This window comes from Calonectris borealis, chromosome 32, assembly GCF_964195595.1.
Source record: "Calonectris borealis chromosome 32, bCalBor7.hap1.2, whole genome shotgun sequence".
NCBI lineage: Eukaryota > Metazoa > Chordata > Aves > Procellariiformes > Procellariidae > Calonectris > Calonectris borealis.
The window spans coordinates 462697-478825 of NC_134343.1; the positions used below are offsets into that span (position 1 = coordinate 462697).

Here is a 16129-nt window from a genome sequence, read left to right on the forward strand (position 1 = left end):
CCCCCCGGGGGGGGGCCCAGCCCAGCGTTGAGGGGCGGGGGGGCCCAGCCGCCCCCCAGCCCCACCGCGGCGAAGCCCAAGGAGGCGGCGCTGGCGCAAAGGGTTTTTATTGGGACGCGTCGCCCGGCGGGATCCGCGGCTACAACCTGCAACAGAGAGCGGCCGGTCGGGGAGGGGCTGGGGGGGCCCGGCCCCACGGCGGCCCCACGGCGGCCCCACTCACGTCACTTCCCGGAAGGCTCTCTTCTCCACGTATTTCAGGCGATATCTCCTCTTGAACCTAGCGAAAAACGGGGGAAAAGGGGTCAAAAATCTACCCCTCAACCTACCCCGAATCTGTGGGGCAGTCAGAGCCCCCCCGGCCCCCCCCAGCAGCCCCCCCCCACTCACTTGGCCCTCTCCCGCGGCTCGATCAGGTTCCTCTTCTGCAGGCTCTTGAAGCGGTCGCGCAGGACGCTGCCCTCGGGCTGAAACGAGCGCGGGTCAGGGACGGGACGTTGCGGGGGGCGCAGGGTGACGGGGGACCCGCTCCCCCACCTCCCAGCCAGGTTTGGGGGGGCTCCGGCAAACGCCCTCCCCAGCGGGAGGGGAGCGGAGGAGTCATTTCATGCCCCACCGGCACTGTGCCGTGGGGCACGAGCGGCTGGGGAGGTGCCACAGGGAACGAGCGGCTGGGGAGGCGCCACGGGGAATGAGCGGCTGGGGAGGCGCCGGCACCCTCAGCACCCAGGCCCTCGTCTACGCGACGAGGTCCCGGGACCCCGAAAACCTTCACATTCCCAGCCCGAAATGGTGGTGGGGGGCTGCGAATCCTCATAGCGCAAGGATGGGGCTCATCACGGGGCGCCGGCACCCCCCCTCCCCAGGACGGGGACCCCCGCGGCGGCCCCCCCCGAGGGGGTGACGCACCTTCAGCGTGCGCAGGGACTCGGCCAGCTCCTCGCTCAGCTGCACCTCCATGCTGGGGTCCTCGTACCTGCGGAGACGGGGGGGTCAGAGAGGGGGCCGGGGTGGGGGGGGGGTCCCGCAGCCCCCCCACGCCCCCCTCCCCGCTCACTTGAGGCGCCCCAGCCGCCGGGGCAGCGCGTCCTTCGCCCGGCGTTTCGCCAAACGCGCCTGCCGTCGCCGCAGCAGTTCCGCTTCCCACCGCTTCACCTGCAGCCGCAACGAGCGCAACCGGAAAAGCTCCTGCCGTCGACACCGCGCCGCTTTCTCCCGCCGTCGCCGGGTCGCCTGCGGGCACAACCGCGTCAGCACTCCGGCGAGCGGGTGGGACCCCCCACCCAACGCGCCGGCCCCGCACCAGGGCGCGGGCTTCCTTCTCCCGCCGGCGCTGCTGCTCCGTCTTCTTCTCCCGCCGCGGGGCCGTTTTCGGGGTGTCCTCAGGCGGCGCTGGCTGCTCCCCGTCCTCCTCGTCCCCCGATTCCTCCAGCAGCCCCTCGCACTGCTCCTGGAAAACTGTCTCCTGGGGGCGAGGAGGTGTGGGGGGGGGGGGTGTCAGCACCCCGGTTTGGGATGGGAGCCTCTCCCGCGCCCCCCCAAAACCCGCGCCTCACCGCAGTGGGGAGCTCGGCGCCCGCGGGGATCTTCAGCTGCTTCTCCACCTTGTCCTCCGCCCTCTTCTTCCTCACCTCCACCTCGTGAGCCTGCAGCAGCAGCGCCTGCGGGAGAGGGGGGGGACCACCGTCACCCCCAAAGCAGGGGGGGGGTGTGGGTCACCCCGCGCCCACGGCCGCCCCCCCCCAGACCTGGTGGTCCTCGAAGGTGGGGTTGTAGGAGCCGCCGGCGGCGATGACCTCCACGGCGGGGACCTGCGAGGGCTTCGTCCGCAGCCTGGCGGGGCGCTGGGGGGGAGCAGCCGGGGTGAGGGGCACTGCTGGGTGCCCCCCCCCAGCCCAGGGTGCCCCCCGACGCCAGCCCCCGACTCACCTTCACCCTCTGCTTCTTGGTCTGCTGCAGGAACCAGCCGTCCTGCCCCGCCAGCGCCCGCTCCAGGGGGTCTGCGGGGACACCAGCACCCGCCCTCACCCCGCGGCTCCCAGGACGGTCTCTGGGGGGGTGGGCGATGCTGACCCCCCCCCCCAAAAGCCCCCCACGACCACCCGAGACGAGGGTCGGGCCACGTTTTGCGAATAAACTGGGGGTCGGTTTTTGTGCCTCCCCGCCGGGTTAATCGGCGCCGGGGGCGGGAAGACGCCGCCCTCCCCCTCCTCTTGATTTTCACATAAAAAACCCAAATTTTGGCTGCCCCCACCCCGCCCCAGGAGCAAACTTGTTGCTAAAGCGGCGGAAACGTCCCCAAAACCAGGCTGGCGCCGATTCCTGCCGGTGTCCCCCCACCCCCCTCCTTACTATCGGCCGCCCAGATGTCGTAGAAGCCCCTCTCGGGGTCCGAGCGCCCCTTTTCCGGCGCTTTCTCCGGCGGGACCCCCCCTCGCCGCAGCCGGGCCCGCAGGCGTCGCTCGGCGCGGGGCAGCACCCCTTTTTCCGCCTGTTTCTCCCAAAACTGCCGTCGCCGTTTCTCTTTCCGCCCGTTGGGGATCTGGTGGGCCAAAATGCTGCGGGGAGGGTTTGGGGGTCGGTGTTAGCTGAGGGGGGGGACCCCAATGCTGCCCCTCCCCCCCCTTCGCCCCCCCGCCCTCACTTTTTGGGTGCCGGCACCTTGGAGTCGGGCTGCAGGACGAGGTCGACGTGCAGCGGCTTCTCCTTGCCCTTGTTCAGCTGCCGATCTGGGGTGCAGGGGGGGACACACACACGCGTCACCCCCCAAACGGCAAGGAAAGGAAGCGGGGGACCCCCCCCCCCCCCCAAAAAAAAAAGCCCCACTCACCCTTTTCTGCGTTGCCCGTGTCCACGAAGAAGAGCCCCTCGTCCGGCTGCTCCGCGATCAGCCCCCTGAGGAGGAGCCCCCCGGTCACCTCCCGGGGGGGGGCCGCCCCCCACAGCTCCCCCTTCCCCCAACAGCCCCCCCAAGGCTTCTAAAACGCTCCAGTGCCCCCACCCCCCAAAACCTCAGGGTCCCCCCCCTTCGCCCCTCCCAGCCTTCTTGCACCCCCAGGGCCCCCCAGTGTCACCTCAAGACCCCCCTGACGTCCCCTCACACGCAACCAAGTCCCCCTCGCACCCCCCGGGGCATCTCCCCAGCTCCAGCCCCCCCCCCAGACCCCCCAAGTTCCCCTCGCACCCCCCGGGGCATCTCCCCAGCTCCAGCCCCCCCCCCAGAACGCCCCCAAGGCCCCCTCGCACCCCCCGGGACATCTCCCCAGCTCCAGAGCCCGCCCAGGAGCCCCCCCAGACGCCCCAAGTCCCCTCTCAGCCCCCAGCCCTCGCTCACGGACCCGCTGCCAGCCCCGGGACCCCCCTAAACTTCTCCTCCCAGGCGCCTCGACCCCCCCCCCCGGCCCCGGGCACCCCACCAGGCCCCTCCCGAGACACCCCAAGTCCCTTCTGAGCCCCCCGAAGCCCCTCACACACCTCCCAAGAGCCCGCGTGGCCTCTGGGGGCCTCTCGCTCCCCCAGGACCCCCCCGGGTGCCCTCAAGCCCCTCGCGACCCCCCCAAGAGACCCCCCCCCGGGTTCCCCCGAGGCCTTCAGGCCCTGCCGGGCCCCCCCCTCACCCCGTGGCCCGTTGCTGCAGCACCACATCCTCGAGGAAGTCGCCGATTTCGCGGCCCAGCCGCGCCTCGGGGCCGGCCCAGCGCTTCCAGCCCTTCTTACGGTTGCGGGGGCCACGGGAGCGGCGGCGGACGGTGGCGGGATCCCGCGACCCGGGGCCCAGCCCCAGGAACGACGAGGACTCCGCGGGCGCCGCCATCTTGAAAAGAAAGGCCAGGCCGCCCGGCCTGCCGGAAGCACCGCGCCGCCACTTCCGGTCGCCATCTTGGGGAGGGCGGGGAAGGGCGGGGCCGCCATCTTGGGGAGGGCGGGGAAGGGCGGGGCCGCCATCTTGGGGAGGGCGGGGAAGGGCGGGGCCGCCATCTTGGGGAGGGCGGCGTCCCGCTGCCGGCGGGGGGCTCCAGATGTGCCCCCCCCCGCCGCCCAGATGTGCCCCAAACACTCCGGGCGTGGGCCCCGGGGGGCCTCGGACCCCGAACCGGCTCCAGGTGTGAGCCCAGGTGCACACGTGTGTGCCAGTCCCCACTCCCACGCCTCCCCACGCACCCTCCATGACACCCATGGGCACCCCCACCCCTGCACACCCCCTTGCACCCCCTTTGCCCCCCCTTGCACCCTTCCTGCACCCCCACCCCTTTCGCAACCCCTTGCCCCCCCCTTGCACCCCCACCCCTGCACCCCCACCCCTTTCGCAACCCCTTGCCCCCCCCTTGCACCCCCACCCCTGCACCCCCACCCCTTTTGCCCCCCCCTTGCCCCCCCACCCCTTGCACCCCCCACCCCTTTTGAATCCCCCCTTGCCCCCCCTTGCCCCTCCACTCCTTGCACCCCCCACCTCTTTTGCACCCCCCCTTGCCCCCCCTTGCCCCCCCATCGCTGCACCCCACCCCTTTTGCACCCCCCATTGCACCCCCCCTTGCATCTCCACCCCTTTTGCACCCCGCCTTGCCCCCCACCCCGTTTGCACCCCCCCTTGCCCCCCCTTGCCCCCCCATCCCTGCACCCCCACCCCTTTTGCACCCCCCCTTGCACCCCCCCTTGCATCCCCACCCCTTTTGCATCTCCCCTTGCCCCCCCCTTGCCCCCCCACCCCTTTTGCCCCCCCTTCCCCCCCGACCCACCACCAACTCCATCAGCCGCATCCTCCCTTTATTGCTCGGGGGGGGGGAAGAAACAACTTGGGGGGTGACTTTTTTTTGTGGGGGGGTGACTTTTGGGGGGGTTGACTTTTTTTGGGGGGGGTGTGACTTTTTTTTGGGGGTGACTTTTTTTTTGGAGGGGTGACTTTTTCGGGGGAGGGGACTCTTTTTTGGGGTGGTGGTGACTTTTTTGGGGGGTGACTTTTTTTTTGGAGGGGTGTGACTTTTTTTTTGGGGGGTGACTTTTTTTTTGGGGTGGTGACTTATTTTGGGGGGGGTGACTTTTTTTTGGGGGTGACTTTTTTGGGGGGGTGTGACTTTTTTTTTGGAGGGGTGACTTTTTCGGGGGAGGGGACTCTTTTTTGGGGTGGTGGTGACTTTTTTTGGGGGGGTGACTGTTTTTGGGGGGGTGTGTGACTTTTTTTTTGGGGGGTGACTTTTTTTGGGGGGGTGACTTATTTTGGGGGGGTTGACTTTTTTTTGGGGGGGGGTGACTTTTTTTTGGGGGGGTGACTTATTTTGGGGGGGTTGACTTTTTTTTGGGGGGGGGTGTGACTTTTTTTGGGGGGGGGTGACTTTTTTTGGGGGGGTGTGACTTTTTTTTTGGAGGGGGTGACTTTTTTTTGGGGGGGTTGACTTTTTTTTTGGGGGGGTGACTTTTTTTGGGGGGGGTGTGACTTTTTTTGGGGGGGTGACTTTTTTTTTGGAGAGGTGACTTTTTCGGGGGGGGACTTTTTTTTGGGGTGGTGGTGACTTTTTTGGGGGGTGACTTTTTTTTTGGAGAGGTGACTTTTTCGGGGGGGACGACTCTTTTTTGGGGTGGTGGTGACTTTTTTGGGGGGGTGACTTTTTTTTGGGGGGGTGTGACTTTTTTTGGGGGGGGTGACTTTTTTTTTGGGGGGGTGACTTATTTTGGGGGGTTGACTTTTTTTTGGGGGGGGTGACTTTTTTTTGGGGGGGTGACTTATTTTGGGGGGGTTGACTTTTTTTTGGGGGGGGTTGTGACTTTTTTTTTTGGGGGGGGTGACTTTTTTTGGGGGGTGTGACTTTTTTTTTGGAGGGGGTGACTTTTTTTTGGGGGGTTGACTTTTTTTTTTTGGGGGGGTGACTTTTTTTGGGGGGGGTGTGACTTTTTTTTTTTGGAGGGGGGGTCGGCATGCATTACTCCGCAGATCCCTTGGGCCGACGCTTCGAGGGGGGCACCAGGCGGGGGGGCAGATCAGCCGGCAGCCCCCTCCCCTCCAGCTTGGCCCCGATGAGGTGCCCGGCCAGGGCGAACTCCTCGGCGTCCAACATCCCGTCCCGGTCCACGTCGCTCAGTTGCCAAATGCGGCCCAGGACGGAACTGGGCAAGTTGCTGCTCACCATCCACCCCCGCGCCCGCCGCCCGCTCAGCTTCCCCCCCAGCGGCGCCAGGCCGTAGAAAATCTCGTCGTATTTGGCCTTGTCCTTCGTCACCACCCATTCCTCCTCTTCCTCCCCTTCTTCTTCCTCCTCCTCCGTCCCGCTGAAGGGACCCTGGCGGGTGCCGTCGAAGGCTCCCCCCTGCACCCGGCGTTCTCGGGGGCTTCCAGCTCCTCCTGCCGCAGCAGCGGCATCAGGGCGGCGATGTCGGCCGTCAGCAGCTCGTCCAGCGCCTCCAGCATCCGCGGCTTCAGCCCCGGGAAGCGGGCGAAGTCGTGGACCAGCAGCAGCTCCTGGGGGGGGGGGGGGTCAGCATCCCCACGGAGCCCAGGGGGCTGGGGATCCCGCCGGATCCCCCGGCACGGGGCTGGGGATCCCGCCGGATCCCCCGGCACGGGGCTCGGCATCCCGCCGGATCCCCCGGCACGGGGCTCGGGATCCCGCCGGATCCCCCGGCACGGGGCTCGGCATCCCGCCGGATCCCCCGGCACGGGGCTCGGCATCCCGCCGGATCCCCTGGCATGTGGCTCGGGATCCCGCCGGATCTCCCCCGGCACGGGGCTCGGCATCCCACCGGATCCCCCGGCACAGGGCTCAGCATCCCGCCGGATCCCCCGGCACGGGGCTTGGGATCCCGCCGGATCCCCCGGCACAGGGGTCAGCATCCCGCCCGGATCTCCCCCGGCACGGGGCTCGGGATCCCGCCGGATCCCCTGGCACGGGGCTCAGCACCCCGCCGGATCCCCCCCACAGGGCTCAGCATCCCGCTGGATCTCCCCCGGCACGGGGCTCGGGATCCCGCCGGATCCCCCGGCACGGGGCTCGGGATCCCGCCGGATCCCCCGGCACAGGGCTCAGCATCCCGCCGGATCCCCCCCACAGGGCTCAGCACCCCGCCAGATCCCCCCCCACAGGGCTCAGCATCCCGACGGATGCCCCGGCACGGGGCTCGGGATCCCACCGGATCCCCCGGCACGGGGCTCGGGATCCCGCCGAATGCCCCGGCACGGGGCTCGGGATCCCGCCAGATCCCCCGGCATGGGCATCCCGCCGGATCCCCCGGCACAGGGCTCAGCACCCCGCCGGATCCCCCCCACAGGGCTCAGCATCCCGCCGGATCCCCCCCCACAGGGCTCAGCACCCCGCCGGATCCCCCTCACAGGGCTCCAGCATCCCGCCGGATCCCCCGGCGCCGTGCGGTCCCCCGGACCCACCTGCATGCGGGCGCAGTCGGGGAAGTCTCCGGGCGGGATGTGGTGCTCCAGCTGGATGCGGGCGAAGAGCAGCGGCAGCTTGGCGATCAGCTGCTTCTTCTTGTTGTCCTTCCCGAAGACCGAGGGCATCTCCTTCTTCAGGCGGCTGATGATGTGCGCGTGCACCTGGGGGGCAGGGGCGTCAGGGCCCCCGGGGCCCCTCCTGGGGGGGGGGGGGGGCGCGGTGCCCGTGGCGGATGGGACGGGATGGGATGGGATGGGACGGGATGGGATGGGACGGGATGGGATGGGATGGGATGGGATGGGATGGGGTGGGATGGGACGGGTGGGATGGGGTGGGACGGGGTGGGATGGGGTGGGATGGGGTGGGATGGGACGGGGTGGGATGGGGTGGGACGGGGTGGGACGGGGTGGGATGGGGTGGGATGGGGCGGGTGGGAGAGGTGGGAACCCGACGCCTGGGTCCCCTCCACGGCTGAGAGCCGCTGGCAGGGGAGCCAGAACCGGGGGGGCCCACGGGGGGTCTGGGTGCCACCACATGGCCCCATCCCATCCCATCCCATCCCATCCCATCCCATCCCAATCCCATCCCATCCCCATCCCAATCCCCATCCCATCCCCATCCCAATCGCCATCCCCATCCCATCCCCATCCCATCCCATCCCATCCTCCCCATCCCCATCCCCATCACCATCCCCATCGCCATCCCATCCCAATCCCAATCCCCAATCCTATCCAATCCCCATTCCCATCCAATCCCCATCCCAATCCCATCCCATCCCCATCCCCATCCCAATCCCATCCCCATCCCATCCCCAATCCCATCCAATCCCCATCCCATCCCCATCCCATCCCCATCCCAATCCCAGTCCCAATCCCAATCCCATCCCATCCCATCCCATCCCATCCCATCCCATCCCGTGCCGGTGCCGGCCCCGGCCCCGGCCCCGGCCCGGCCGTCGCGAGCGGCGGATGCGCGGCACAAAGGGCCGCGGCCGCAGGTGGCCGGATGCGATAAGGCCGGCAGGGGGGGGGAGGGGGGAAGAGGGAGACGGGGAATAACGCCACCCCCCCCCCCCGCCCCCCTCCCCACCCCCGTGGCCAGACGCCAGGGTGATGGGCTCGCCCATGGGGCCGCTTCAGCTCCCCCCCCCCAAGGCCTAAACCAGCCCCCCCCACAATCCTGGGGGGGTCTCAGCGCGGTGGCGGGGGAGGGGGACCCGACCTGGGAGCTGGGGGGGGAGGGGGGCGTTAATTATTCCTGTAATTACAGGGGCGGAAGGCGTTACCTCACGGGAAACCCTTAACGAGGAAGCCAGGCACAGGATGGGGCGGGGGGGGCACGATGACGTCCCCCCCCTTGGCAACGGGGCCATTGTTGGAGGTGGCCGGGAGCCACCGGGGCTACGGCACCCCCTGAGCCACCCCCTGGGGCCAGGGAGGGGACCCCAAACCATCAACCCCCCTTCTCCTCCCGGGGACAGGGGAGATCCCAAGGAGCCTGGTGTCCCCTGGGACCCATGGGAGCCTGGAGAACCCAAGGAGCCCTGGTGTCCCCTGGAACCCATGGGAGCCGTGGAGAACCCCAAGGAGCCCTGGTGTCCCCTGGAACCCATGGGAGCCGTGGAGAACCCCAAGGAGCCCTGGTGTCCCCTGGGACCCATGGGAGCCGTGGAGAACCCCAAGGAGCCCTGGTGTCCCCTGGGACCCATGGGAGCCTGGAGAACCCCAAGGAGCCCTGGTGTCCCCTGGGACCCATGGGAGCCTGGAGAACCCCAAGGAGCCCTGGTGTCCCCTGGGACCCATGGGAGCCTGGAGAACCCCAAGGAGCCCTGGTGTCCCCTGGAACCCATGGGAACCGTGGAGAACCCCAAGGAGCCCTGGTGTCCCTGGAACCCATGGGAGCCTGGAGAACCCCAAGGAGCCCTGGTGTCCCCTGGGACCCATGGGAGCCTGGAGAACCCCCAAGGAGCCCTGGTGTCCCCTGGGACCCATGGGAGCCTGGAGAACCCCAAGGAGCCCTGGTGTCCCCTGGAACCCATGGGAGCCTGGAGAACCCCAAGGAGCCCTGGTGTCCCCTGGGCCCCATGGGAGCCGTGGAGAGGACCCATGCTCCCCGTCGGCCGCACTCACCCTGACGAGCCGCGCCCGCTTGACGAGGTCATTGAGCTTCCTCAGGGCGGCGTTTCGGGGCAGGTTCTGGATGTCCTGGAACAAATCCTGCTCCTCCAGCTCAAAGAGCTGCCGGTTGTCGGCGATGAGGAGAGGTTCGGCCCAGAAGGACCCGATGAAGACGCGCAGCACCTCGGGGGTGTTGAAGACCTTCCCCAAGGACCACATCAGCGCCCCGTAGACGCGCATCAACTGCTGCGTCTCCACCATGTCGGCTTTGTTCAGGACCACCCGGATCTTGTCCTCGTTGCCCTTGAGGGCTCGGATGGCCTCGGAAAACTCATCCGAGATCTCCAGCTTGTGGGCGTCGAAGAGGAGGATGATGAGGTCTACGCGCTCGGCGAACCACTGCAGCACGGCTGGGAAGTCATAGCCTGGGAGGGGAGGGGGGAAAAGGGGGGTTTGGGGGATCCCCCGAGGCTGGGCTGGGGTGCCCGTGGGGGCGGGGGACCCCGGGGAGGGGGTGCTGCCGCGCTCAGGGTGGGAATGATCCCCTGGAGGGGGCTGCGTGGAGGGGAACCCAGCCCTAACCGCAAAACCCAGCCCTAATCCCAACCCCAACCTCAAAACCTAACCCTAATCCCAACCCTAACCCCAAACCTAATCCCAAAACCCAACCCCAACCTCAAGCCTAACCCTAATCTCAACCCTAACCCCAAACCTAATCCCAAAACCCAACCCCAACCTCAAGCCTAACCCTAATCTCAACCCTAACCCCAAACCTAATCCCAAAACCCAACCCCAACCTCAAGCCTAACCCTAATCCCAACCCTAACCCCAAACCTAATCCCAAAACCCAACCCTAACCCTAATCTCAACCCTAACTGCAACCCGAACTCTAACCCCAAGTCCAACCTGAACCCTAAAACCAATCCCGAACCCAACTTCAAACCTAACCCTAATCCCAACCCTAATCCCAACCCCAACCTCAACCCTAACTCTAATCCCAACCCCAATTTCCACCCTAATCTCAACCCTAACTCCAACCCAACCTCTAACCCCAATCCCAACCTCAACCCTAAGACCGACCCCAAACCCAACGTCAGACCTAACGCTAATCCCAACCCTAACCCCAAACCTAATCCCAACCCTAATCCCAACCCTAACCCCAAACCTAATCCTAAATCCGACCCATCTCAGACCCAACCCTAATCCCAACCCTAATCCCAACCCTAATCCCAACCCGTGCCACCCCTGCCTTGGCTGGGGTCCTGCTAAAGGGGTCTCGCTCGGCCACCCCCTTCCCTGCACCCCCCCCGGGACCCCCCCACCCCTCCCCCGCCACAGGACCCCGACCGCGCCCACGCCACGGCCCCGCCCCCCCCGGCCCCAAGAGCCCCCCCAAAAAAGCACCAAAAAAGGAAACGCGGCGAGTCCTGGGAAAGGTCCCCCCGGCCCAGCCTTGGCCCCGGCCCCAGCCCAGCCCCCGCCCCCGACCTTGACCCCGACCTTGACCCCGACCTTGACCCCCCCCTCTCCCTCCTTGACGCCCTCCCCACCCCCTCCCGTCCCGTGGCAGGGAGCGTCCGGATGGGAATTTGGCCTCGACCCAGCCCCAGCCCAACCCTGACCCCCCCTTTTCCCAGCCCCCCCTTTTCCCTGTCCCCCCATTTCCAGCCCCCCCTTTTCCCAGTCCCCCCTTTTCCCCAGCCCCCCCAATTCCAGCCCCCCCCCCGCCACCATGGGGCCATTTTGGGAGCCGGTGCCAAGGCTCTTGGCAAGGGCCGAGGGTTTCGGGGTGGGGAAGGAAAAGGGGGGGCCCTGGGGGGGCCACAGCCTCCGCAGCGGGCCAGCCCGCTCGGAAAGTTGGCGGCGGCCCCGGTGATGCGGGGGGAGCCCCCCCCAAGGCTCCAAAAAGGGGGGTCCCGGCTGCCCCCCACCCCACGGGACCCCCCCCATTGCTTGTCCTGGCCCAGCGGAGTGGGTGGGGGGAGCGCTGGCACCCCCCACCCCCTCGGCAGCACCCGTTGCGTCGCCTTTGGCACCCGTCGCTGGTGCCGCACCCCACCCCTTGGCACCCCCCCCTTGGCACCCCCCCGAGGCCTCGCCCCACCCGCTGGCACCCCCCTCCGCTCCGCACCACCCCTTGGCACCCGTTACCTCGCACCACCCAGCAGCGCCCCGCCGCGTTTCGCAACCCCCCCTTGGCACCCCCCTGCGCCTCGCACCCCCACCTGCACCCCATTAAACCTCGCACCCCCACCTGCACCCCATTAAACCTCGCACCCCCCATCTGCCCCCCATTAAACCTCGCACCCCCCATCTGCCCCCCATTAAACCTCGCACCCCCCATCTGCACCCCATTAAACCTCGCACCCCCCCCAGCAGCGCCCCATTAAACCTCGCACCCCCCTTTTGCACCCCATTAAGCCTCGCACCCCCCACCTGCACCCCATTAAACCTCGCACCCCCATCTGCACCCCATTAAACCTCGCACCCCCCATCTGCACCCCATTAAACCTCGCACCCCCTTTGCACCCCATTAAGCCTCGCACCCCCCCAGCAGCCCCCCATTTCCCTTTGCCCCCCCATTTGCCCCCCCGCTGCGCCCTGCACCCCCCTTTGCACCCCATTACCCTCTGCCCCCCCCCCCCCAGCACCCCACTGTGCCACCCCCACCGCATCTTGCACCCCCCACTCGGGGGCAGGAAGGGGGGGGGCGCCCCCTGGCCCCCCCGTACCGCGGCAGACGCGCTGCTTGGCCCCGGAGAGGATGCCGGGGGTGTCGATCAGGCTGATGCTCTCCAGCACCTGGTTGGGGAGGTGGGCGCACATGAACCTGCGTGGGAGGAGCCCGTTAGTGCCCCCCCGGACCCCCCCGGGACCCCTCGACCCCCCCCCAACCCTTCCCGGATCCCCCCGGGCCTCCCCGGACCACCCCGACCCCCCCCGGGACACCCCCTGAACCCCCCGAACCTCCTCTGACCGCCCCAGACCCCTCCCGGACCCCCCCAGACGCCCCCTGACGCCCCCAGACCCCTCCCGGACCCCCCCGGACGCCCCCAGACCCCTCCGGGCCGCCTCTGATCCCCCCGAACTCCCCTAAATCCCCCGGACCCCCCCCGGACACCTCCAGAGCCCCCCTGACCCCCCCAGACCCCTCCCGGACCCCTCCTGACCCCCCCCGAGCCCCTCTGGATCCCCCCCTGACTCCCCCAGACCCCTCCCGGACCCCCCCGGACACCCCCGGGTCCCCTTTGACCCCCCCGGACCCCCCTGACCCCCCCAGACCCCTCCCGGACCCCCATGAACCTCCCCCCTTGGGGCTGGGGCTGCAGGAGCGAGGAGGGGGGAGCGGGGCAGCATCCACTCATGTCCGTGGGGGGGGGGTATCTGTGGGGGGGCTTTATCCGAGGGGGGGAGTTAATCCGTGGGGGGCTTTATTCGGGGGGGGGGGTTTATCCGTGTGGGGGGTGTTTATTCGTGGGGGGACTTTATCCGTGGGGGGGTGTTTATCCGTGGGGGGGGGTTATCCGTGGAGGGGGTTTATCCGTGGGGGGGTGTTTATCCGTGGGGGGGGTTATCCGTGGGGGGGGTTTATCCGTGGGGGGGTGTTTATCCGTGGGGGGTGTTTATCCGTGGGGGGGGTGTTTATCCGTGGGGGGTGTTTATCCGTGGGGGGGGTTATCCGTGGGGGGGTGTTTATCCGTGGGGGGGGTTATCCGTGGGGGGGGTTATCCGTGGGGGGGGTCCCTCCCGGTGCCAACCCCTGACGGCGTCTTTCCGAGGCGGCCCCCGGGGCGGGGGGGGTCCGGGGGGGGGGCGGGACAGCGGGACCTTGGCAGGCTCCGGGGCCGCATTCCTGAGGCCTGGCTCATCCCCCCCCCGTGCCCCCCCCCGCCGTGGGGTGGGGAAAGGACACACACCCCCCCCCCCCCTTTCCCAAGGGGTGACCCCAAATGGGACCCCTCCCCAAGCTCCCAAACCCCCGGGGGTTCAGCATGGGGGGGGGGGTCGTTGCCCCCAGGGTTGAGCATGGGGGGGGGCGCAGCCCCCAGGGTTGAGCGTGGGGGGGGGGTCTCAGCCCCCCCAGGGTCGAGCGTGGGGGGGGTCGCAGCCCCCCCACGTTTTGAGGGATTCACGTAAAAATATCAAAAAATGGGGAAACCCCAAAGAATCGGAGAGCGAAATCCGGGATCCCCCGGCGCTGGGATGGGGGGGGGGGGGGTGGCGGTTTTGGGGGGTTTGGCTCGATTGTGGGGGGGTGCCGGCGTTGAGGGGGGGGCACTCACCGGTTAAGGAAGGTATTCCCGAAAGGATTGAGTTTGCGGAATGGTTTTTTGGGATCGACGATGAGGGCGTTGCCCGGCGTGATCCCCTCGGTCTCCCCGTGCATGATGGCCACGAAGGAATCGGTGGTGGGTTCGGGCCCGATCCGGCTGCCCGGGATCTCCTGTTCCAACAAATACCGGATAAAAGTCGTTTTCCCGGTGGAATATTGCCCCACCACCAGCACCATGGGTTTGTTGTCAAAGTCGGCGTCTTCCAAAGCCGGCGAGTGAAAATCGTGGAAACGGTAAAATTCTTCCACCGGGAGCAGTTTGTTCTTGTAGAGGGTCTTCAGCCCCTGGGTGACGGTGCGGACCACCTCGGGGGTCTTCTTCTCGTGCTTCCGCATCCAGCTGAACATCCCGGCGGTGGGGGGGGGTCCCCGGGGGGGGGGTGGGGGGGAAAAGTGGGGGGGGGGGGAGGAGAAGTGAGGGGGGAAGTGGTGGGTGGGGGGGAAAAGTGGGGGGGGGAGGAGAAGTGAGGGGGGAAGTGGTGGGTGGGGGGGAAAAGTGGGGGGGGGGAGGAGAAGGGGTGGTGGTGGGGGGAAAAGTGGGGGGGGAGAAGTGGTGGTGGGGGGAGAAGGGGTGGTGGGGGGGGAGAAGCAGTGGGGGGGGGGGGAAAAGAGGTGCGGGGGGGGGTGGGAGCAAGCAGCACCCCGAAATGGGTGTCCTGGGGGTGGGCGCTGGGGGGGGGGCTCAGCTGGAGGGCTGAGCCATGGGGTGCTGGGGTGGGGTGAGGGGGGGGGGGCTCGGTGAGACCCCCCGGGGAGAAACGCCGGAAAATCGAGGGGAAAAAAGAAGGTTTTGGGGTTTTTTCTTTTCTCTTCCGGGGGGTTTCTTCTCTTCCCGGGGGGGAAAAGGCTTTTTTTCTCCCCCCCAAAAAAAAGCGGCGAAAGGCTGCGGAGGGGGGGCCCTGGGGGGGCCGGCGCCGCTTTCCAGAGCAAAACTCTTCTTTTCTTCTTCTTCTTTTTTTTTTTTTCCTTTTTCTCTCCTTTTTTTGTTTTGTTTTTTTTTTTTTTTAATGGGAGGAAAAATCCGGTCCCGGCGATGCCGAAGATCCCGCAGGTCTGAGCGGGGGCCGGAGGCGGCCGGGAGAAAAGGGTTGAGGCTGTGGGGCCGGGGGGGGGGGGGGGGAGGAATATATTAACATAAATTATCGGGGGGGGGAGTGGAAGTTTGAGATCGAGCCATAAAAAATAATAATAAAAAAAAAATTAATAAATTAACATCGGGGCTGGGAAGGGGCCGGGCACGGGAGGGCTCGCGAGAACCGGACGCCGCGGTTCCCGGGCCGGCCCGGCCCGTGGCGGAGGCGCCGGGATGCGGTGAAGCCCCCCCCGGGACCCCCGGCCCCACCGAAGGCTCCGGGGGGTTTCGTTCCGTCCGGGATTCGGGATCCTCCCGGCCCCGCTGCTGCCGGGGGCTCCCCGCCGCCTTCCGCCCCCCCCGGTATCCTGGCACGGTGCTGGTGGTCCCCCCCAGACCCCACTCGTGGGTGGGGTCCGGGTCCCTGGTTGTCTCCCCCAGACCCACTCACGGGTGGGATCCGGGTCCTGGGTCTCTTCCCCGAGCCCCCAGCCCCACTCACGGGTGGGATCTGGGTCCCGGGTCTCCCCCCGAGCCCCCAGCCCCACTCACGGGTGGGACCCGGGTCCTGGGTCCCCCCCGAGCCCCCAGCCCCGCTCACGGGTGGGATCTGGGTCCCGGGTCTCCCCCCGAGCCCCCAGCCCCACTCATGGGTGGGACCCGGGTCCCGGGTCTCCCCTCGAGCCCCCAGCCCCACTCACGGGTGGGACCCGGGTCCTCAGTCCCCCCCGAGCCCCCAGCCCCACTCACGGGTGGGATCTGGGTCCCGGGTCTCCCCCCGAGCCCCCAGCCCCACTCACGGGTGGGATCTGGGTCCCGGGTCTCCCCCCGAGCCCCCAGCCCCACTCGTGGGAAGCACCCCCAGGGACCTGCGACTCCCAAACCCCTCAGAATTCACCCCGAAAGGCCGGGGGGCGCTGCGGGTTCCCCCAAATCCTCCGCCCTGGGGCTCAGCAGCCGTTTTTTCGGTTTTCCCCGGTTTTCGATCATTTTCCCGGGGCGGGAGGGTCGCGGGGGGGATTTTGGGCGCCGGGGCTGCCGAAAGCAAGAGGGAGGAGCGAGGCGGGGGCAGTTTTTAAAAAGAAGAGCGATTTAATTTACACAGAAGTACTAAATGTACATAATTCTTTAAAAAAATCGTTATACACAATAAATACAGTACAAAATTATTTTATAGTACTATATTTTGTTTCGAACTGTGATAGCGTTCACTGGTACCGGCGGGGCGGGA

At 67.6% G+C, this 16129-nt stretch overlaps 2 protein-coding genes across 2 annotated transcripts; both read right to left on the reverse strand.

Moving 5' to 3' along the window:
• Positions 1-91: 91 nt before the first annotated feature.
• On the reverse strand, positions 92-3839 carry NOP53 (NOP53 ribosome biogenesis factor). Its single transcript, XM_075134493.1, has 13 exons — positions 3618-3839; positions 2831-2895; positions 2645-2729; positions 2353-2558; positions 1930-2000; positions 1749-1844; positions 1557-1661; positions 1304-1465; positions 1058-1233; positions 910-976; positions 391-467; positions 224-280; positions 92-146 (listed from the first exon to the last, which is right to left on the reverse strand). The coding sequence occupies exons 1-13, from the start codon at positions 3812-3814 to the stop codon at positions 140-142; spliced, it is 1371 nt and encodes a 456-aa protein (XP_074990594.1). The 5' UTR covers positions 3815-3839; the 3' UTR covers positions 92-139.
• A 1321-nt stretch (positions 3840-5160) lies between these two features.
• Positions 5161-14197, reverse strand: EHD2 (EH domain containing 2). The gene is given in 7 exon segments (XM_075134478.1): positions 5161-5390; positions 5761-6305; positions 6308-6451; positions 7373-7537; positions 9506-9918; positions 12226-12323; positions 13777-14197. Coding segments are annotated over 6 exon segments (1608 nt in total). The 5' UTR covers positions 14175-14197; the 3' UTR covers positions 5161-5390; positions 5761-5915.
• Between the last annotated feature and the right edge of the window lie 1932 nt (positions 14198-16129).

Coding starts and splice junctions, on each gene's coding strand:
- NOP53 (XM_075134493.1), bottom strand. CDS start 3,814: ATGGCGGCGCCCGCGGAGTCCTCGTCGTTCCTGGGGCTGGGCCCCGGG. Junction 2,730..2,830: donor CACGGGCAACGCAGAAAAGG/GTGAGTGGGGCT, acceptor CCTGCACCCCAG/ATCGGCAGCTGAACAAGGGC. Junction 468..909: donor AGTCCCTGCGCACGCTGAAG/GTGCGTCACCCC, acceptor CGCTCGTTTCAG/CCCGAGGGCAGCGTCCTGCG.